At 40.6% G+C, this 6728-nt stretch overlaps 1 protein-coding gene across 1 annotated transcript; it reads right to left on the bottom strand.

Moving 5' to 3' along the window:
- Positions 1–547: 547 nt before the first annotated feature.
- On the bottom strand, positions 548–6333 carry dpt (dermatopontin). The gene is made up of 4 exons (XM_044044570.1): positions 5987–6333; positions 1870–1995; positions 1005–1112; positions 548–920 (listed from the first exon to the last, which is right to left on the bottom strand). Exons 1-4 carry the CDS (start codon positions 6259–6261, stop codon positions 854–856), a joined length of 576 nt encoding a protein of 191 aa, XP_043900505.1. The 5' UTR covers positions 6262–6333; the 3' UTR covers positions 548–853.
- Positions 6334–6728: the final 395 nt, after the last annotated feature.

Here is a 6728-nt window from a genome sequence, read left to right as displayed (position 1 = left end):
TTTTCCCTGCATAGTTTTCTTTCTTTAAAAGGTTTAAAGATTGCTCACATGAAACTGTTGTTTATATATAGATCCACATAAAAATATCAGGATCTCACATAACTGATGAGCTGTTGATATGGTGATCCTTGATGTCAGGTCAGGTAAGCACACAAACACACACTTTCTCCAAGTTTCTTGTTATGGCAACATGTAGAGTTCAGCTCACTTTCAGCCAGCAATAGCCCAAAGGGGTTGTTGACATCGTCACGGCCGAGCACATCTTCTTTTGGAAGGTTTACGCTCTCACACAGCAAGATTATCCTTTCTCCCACAATCTTTCCCTTGGAAATATTCTACACTATGTTATCCAGCACCTTGAATGCAAAATCCTCTGCAACATAAATAGCACAGTCATATGAGTTTCGGTACAGTATTTAACTGAACAAGACCACAGTAGCAATGTGATGTCAATTGAAAGCAGGTGAGACACATTTCATTGCAAGCCCCTCTTATTACTTCCAACACATTCACAATTACAACGTCCCAATGAGTCACACGCAGCAGCTCTCTGAATACTTTTATTTCTTTTATGATCATCAACAAGAGGTCTTGCAGTACAGCCCAGCATAGTTCCCATCATCAAGTAATTGAGTTTGTTTAGTAAAAACCTCTTTCACGTGTTGCCAAAGCTACTAAAGAAAAAAACTCTTCAATCCTCAGTTACCTTCGATATGAGCAGTCATTTTTCATGCTTGACTAAAAAACAGGAACTAGAGCAGTTCTGTGTAATACCAGTGGTATGTGTTTGCTTATAGGTTCGAGTAAATATGTTTTTGTAACTGTTTATGATTAAGGAAACATGCATACCAATCTATAAATTCTCAAATTCACAGTCAAATTCTGTCATCCTGCACAGGGTGTACTTCCATTGCCGATCTCTGAAACACAGTAATACACAAAATGGTGTCAGTTCCCATGTTATCAGTTGCATAGATTCTAAAAGCAGATGTTTCTGCACAAACCTCAGGACCCCACTGAAGGTGGTCTGGGCACCTCGGATGAAGTAGCCGTAAAATGGAATCACCATCTCTGCCTCTTCTCTGTAGTGTTCAGGAACATCACTGGTCAACCTGGCGAATAACAAACAACACGTTATTGTAAAAACTATTACAATAATAAGTATTATTGTGTAAACCTTCAGCAGGACAGTTTGACATTTTGGGAAGCACACATATTCACTTTTATTTATTTTAATCTCAGAGGGCAGTAAAATCACAATAAAGGCCTTGTATTAATGTGTACTTTGTACAGGTGATGATACTGAATTGAACCAAATAAGTGAACCACTTTAAGGACTTTGGGTTTAAAAACTAAATGATCAAACTTTCACTCCAAAATAAAACCAAATCAATTAACTGATTCTAATGATTCAGTACACTGAAAACAACAGTTTGTGTGTTTGTTTCCCGTGTAAAACAACGACAACGCTGCTCACGTTGTGGAGGAACTGTGAAGTAATGGAAAACGATGTACTTCACACCACACTGAGTCGAGTCGAGTCGAGTCGAGTCGAGTAGTGCTTGAACTGTAAAATGGAAAAGTGCCACTAGTTCACTTAAGCCTTGGTCGGGAGCAGTGAGGTCCTGGTGTCATAGCTAAAGTGTGACATGTGACGTTTTTCTAACACCAGGAAGTGATTGTTATCATTTTTAAAGCATTTTTATAAACAAACTAAACTAAACACTAATGTACAGTTCAGCTTGCGTTTTTTTGGCTAGTCTGGATATTCCCTGCTCTGTAATTAGCTTTTGACCTGAAAGTGAACATGTGTATCTCCCCCCTTGTGAAACTGTTAACCGCTTACATGCTTATATTCATGTGACATACATGCAGGAGTAAGGACAGCGTCGTTTGTAATAGCAGCAGTAGAACTGCCACTCCCGGTCGAGAACTGATTCAAAGTACTTGCTTTGTACCCCCGCTACCAGGCCGTTACGGGTACAACTTGAAGTCCTGCGAAGACACAAAAACATCATGGTTCATGAAAATTGACAAGGGTAAAGTGACACAGCATACGTTTACAAAGAATCCAAAACGTCTAAGACTTAATGTCTAAGAATGTGTGTCGTCTTTGGCGCCGTTTGGATGAGAAATGCAAGAGATATCGGCAGAATCGTGACACATGGATAAATGAATGGAGACAGACACTGCCCTCGTCTTCCTTGATCCGTATGTGGGTTACCGTGGCAACTATGCTGGTAAATCACAAACTTTGAACGTTCACCAGTGTGTGCAGCGTCGACTTTGACTTTGTTTGAATAAGAAATGTGAGTGATGTTTGTCTTTTATCTGATCACTTGACAGACTTACGTACGGTATGGGTTTTGTATTTCCATTAGGAATAGAACCAAAATAACCAGCCCCAACTGTTCCAGTCTTTGGGCACCCTTCCCTTGACTAAAAATGGTACGGTCCACAACAGTCAGCCTGACTTCTTGTTGAGAAAAAAAAAAAGAGCTGCTGGATGTCCTCCATTGTTGTCTGTTGTGTCGCGTTCAATGTTGTAGTTTGTTGTCATTGCACCAGTATAATGCCACGCCCACACACAGCCCACACACTGCACTACCAAGTTTTTTCCAATTGTACCAATTTTTGACATTGTTTGGATAAGAAATGCAAGGGAAAAGTAACTGGTGCTGTTTCCTCTATCTTTAGGAATTTTAAAGAACATTGCAGAAGGCAAATACTTCTGAAGTAGTATACAAAAAAAAGCAGTATAGAAGAGTATTTATATATCATTAGAATTTGAGGAGTTATGTTAACTTTAGTTCAGATTGCCGGAGAGAAACTGTTCAGTTTTTATCCCACAATTGTACATTTGCTTTACAACAATTTGACCTACATTTTTTCTGCATTTAAACACGCTTTTTTTTTTAGGTAAATACTGGTATGTTGATTGTTGTTTGTTTATGGCCCTTACTCTTCACTGTCGCCACAACACATTCAAGAATACCAGGCCCAATCAGCAGGGGCTGCAGCATGTGTAGACTTTTGTCATGGCAACATGGGCACAGCCTTCAGCCATTCAACCAGTGGGGGTAGTTATCCTTCAGGGTAATGTCCTGGCCAGTGTAATTCAAACAGGCAGCAGGCGTGGCTGTGATAAAGAGTGTTCAGAGTGTTTATTGTCTTCGAATTAGTGAGCTGGCTGCAGTCGATTTCAACACAAAATAAAGCTCAAACCAAGTCGAGGTCATTTGAAGTAGAGCAGATATGTTTAAATTGTACGATTCAAGGTGCTGTTTACAAAGAGATGTCAGGCTACAATTCTCACTGGAAAACAGGAATTCTAAAGGTCGTCTTTTAATTAGATCAACCTTTTAGTGCAGCTGATGGTTAGTCAAACACGTTTACGGGAGCACTGGCATTTGGAGTCGGTTAAAATTAGATTACCTTATTTTTTCTCCTTTCTTGCAGAGGTTTTGTAGTTTCTCTCTTTTCTGAATGGCATTTAAAGACAGTGACACATCCAATGTATCTGCCACTGACGGGGGATGTTGGATGAATCTTGTTAAGTTTTGCATGAGGTATGGTAGTTGTGTTCCAAGGAACAATCTGTTGGAGTTACATATTCATGATTACTGGAGTGGGACAGTGATTTGGGCCTAGGAGGACCTGGCCTCCTTTGGATCAGTAGTGGACACAATTCAATTTTTTAATGGAAGAAACAGAAGAATACACATGTGGATTTTTCTTCAAGTCGAAGTTTTTGCAACGAGACTCATAAGTGAATTATTAATACATCCTGCATTCTTTTCAACTTGCTATTTTCTGTATATTTACTATATTATCAGGAGGTTCCAGGTGAAGGGATGAATGGTGCAGTACCTCCCCCCCCCCTCCCCATTCACTCACTTTGGATCACCTGGGTTTTTTCCTGCTGATTTCTCACTTTAGACTCACTCAATCTGCAGACTATACTTTGGGGCTGAAAGCAGCTTAAGAGATCCTCACAAAACCTGAAAAATCAGTTTGGTGTCTTTGACAACACTATAATTAGAAAAAGCTCGCTGAAAGGTCCGGGATGGGGTGAGGGCGGTAGGTGGAAACACTGGAGCAGGAATATGCCTTGTGAAATATCTGACAATGCTATCCTGTCATTTAGGTATCATGTTATTTTTGTGGAATGAAGTTAAAGATGTTCTGACGTGACACAATTATTAAACAGTGTGATCAATATGACTCCACAGTCATGATAACAATCAAATAAAAATGACTTTTGTCAACTAAGCCAGTCGGTGCAATTACCTGCACGGCCACCAGCCCGATGGAAAAAAACGTTTCACTCAAGTTAACCTTTGTAGTGGAAGCAGTGTGTTAGCAGCACCTTCTGTCCAAGAGTATTTTCTTGACAATGCGACAGCAGAAGAGGAAGTTGTTCTTCAAACGTGATACGTGATTGTACCGCACACGGTCTGCTGCACTGCACATCCACAGCTCATTGTTGTCTGTGTGGTCACGGTGTTTGTCTCCGCCCACAGTAAATACAACTAGATGAAGCTCACTCGTGTAGCAGAACTGTCAAGAACTGTTGTTGTTGTTGCCGGGGGTCTATAAAGTCACTGAATATAGTGATAAAGTCACTAAGACTGTAGTGTGGTGTCTTCTCTTTTCTTTCTTAAGTTCCCTTTCTTTCCCCTTGCTCAGGTCATTCTGTCTCTCTGTGGCTATAATGTGCGTAACGTCTTCTTCTCTGTTGTTGTTGTTGTAGCATTACAGCGTCACATTTTGGGGGGGGTTCTGATGGAGACATTTCCTGAAACGATGCTGGAAAACATTTTCAAAAGATTGTCTACATTTTGTGCCGTTTCTGTGTGGATAGGGCCTTAGTAACAGATTATAGTTTATATAGAATCAAGCTATTATATATTGTGTCATCTAAGCCAGTTCGGTCACTAGCTACACAGAAACTAACTAGCTGAAACCTGCTATAATTCATATATAAATCTTAGTAAAACATTTTCCACAAGCTTGTGTGGTTGAGCAGCTTGTTAACAGAGCAACACCCTCAGGCCCAAATTCTAGTTTATATTCTTACAAATGACAATGAGGCTTTGAGTGTCAGCATGTATGTTGGTAATCTGGTCCTCAAATGACCACAGACTGGTTGCAGCTGTATTATGTTTATGCTCCTGATGAGCTTTGGAGTTCTTCCACGTTTGTGTATGTCACCCACTTGCCTGCAACATGAGGTTTTGTTCATACAACAGTTGGAGCAGTACACTGCACACAGGCCTTGTATGGGCCATTGTTGTCTGCCAGCGGTGACCTTTAAGAGCCTGTGTTTCTCGTCACAGTGTGCGTCAGGATAAAGGGCCATAACTTATTAGTTGAAAGCATTTTTTTCCCCATCTTTGATCTGTGTACTTCCTTCCTTCACTGACTCAAAGATGTGCATAGTACGTGGCTATCGTGGATTTCCTCAGTTACAAACGGCAATCGAAATACTTTTCATGCATATTTTAATATCATATGTCAATTGAACTAACCCAAACTTCTTCACAGTTGCTGTACAGAGAACAAGTTCTTAGCTCTTTCAGTATATTTTTGTATCACTAAAGTTGTACATCATTCAGTATTATTGATTAATTACAGTAAACCTCTACTGGCCACAAACAAACGCTGCTGCACTTAGATTAATTACAGTTCGTCAAAAAGTGAATTTTGTTCCCCAGGATGGATTTCTCACCATGACAGCCAGTGAAATGATATTTCCTGGGATTGTTAATAATATAATAAATCCACCAGACAGGTTGCCTAAACTTTTTAGTGTGCTCTGTATTCTATAAATGAAGGCTACTCCGGCCAAGGTTTCTTTCGTAACCTTGAACAGATGTGACTGTCGTCCAGTGTGCCAGAGCTCACTCTTGTAAAAGTCAAGAGAAAGTAGATGAACAGGTGGTAACAAGTGAGTAAAAGGGTAAAACATGACTAGAGGACCCACCACTCCAACCCAGCGCGGTTGATGTCATCCCACCAGCAGTCAGTGGGCACCCCCAGACCCTCAGGTGTAGACTGGCACTCAAAGCTCCACAGGCGGTCGTTGCCTTCCTCCTCGCTGAAGTAGCTCCTGATGGCCACGAGGACTTCTCCATGCGGGCACTGGAAGTTGAAGCCCTGGCGGTATTGGTTGATCCAGCCCATGTCATGATGGTCGTGAGACTGAGCTGCGACTGTGACCAGCAGTGACCACACCAACACTACCAGAGCAGGATTCATGTTGAAGGAATGAGTGGGACTGCTGCCTTCTCTCACAGCTGCCTCGGTTAAAACTCCTCTGAGCCTTTTGTTGTCCAGATGTTTTGTTTCCAGGAGTGATGTGTAATTTGCGGCTCAAATCCAGAGTCATTTGGCATTTTAAGGTGGACTTTGAGATGCAGTGCTCACAACATCATATCATAGACAACGGTGTTCCTTAAAACACAACTCTTACAAATGACATGTAATTCAAATATTTTTGGGGTGCTTTATTTGACTCTGGAGAATGTGTTCATGTTTTTTTCATCTAATTGTTCAGCTTGTTAAACAACTCTTAAATGTTTAAACATTTAACAAAACCAATAGCTTGGAGGCCCTTTTTTTTTAAATCTACCTCTGTTTGAAGTGTAAAATCAAAGAGCTTCACTTAGCTAGTCAGTCCATAAACCTCAAATTAGCTTCATTAAGTAATTAAACTACATATTTCT

Source organism: Solea senegalensis, linkage group LG14 (genome assembly GCF_019176455.1).
Source record: "Solea senegalensis isolate Sse05_10M linkage group LG14, IFAPA_SoseM_1, whole genome shotgun sequence".
NCBI lineage: Eukaryota > Metazoa > Chordata > Actinopteri > Pleuronectiformes > Soleidae > Solea > Solea senegalensis.
This window is presented reverse-complemented; position numbering and strand designations above follow the sequence as displayed.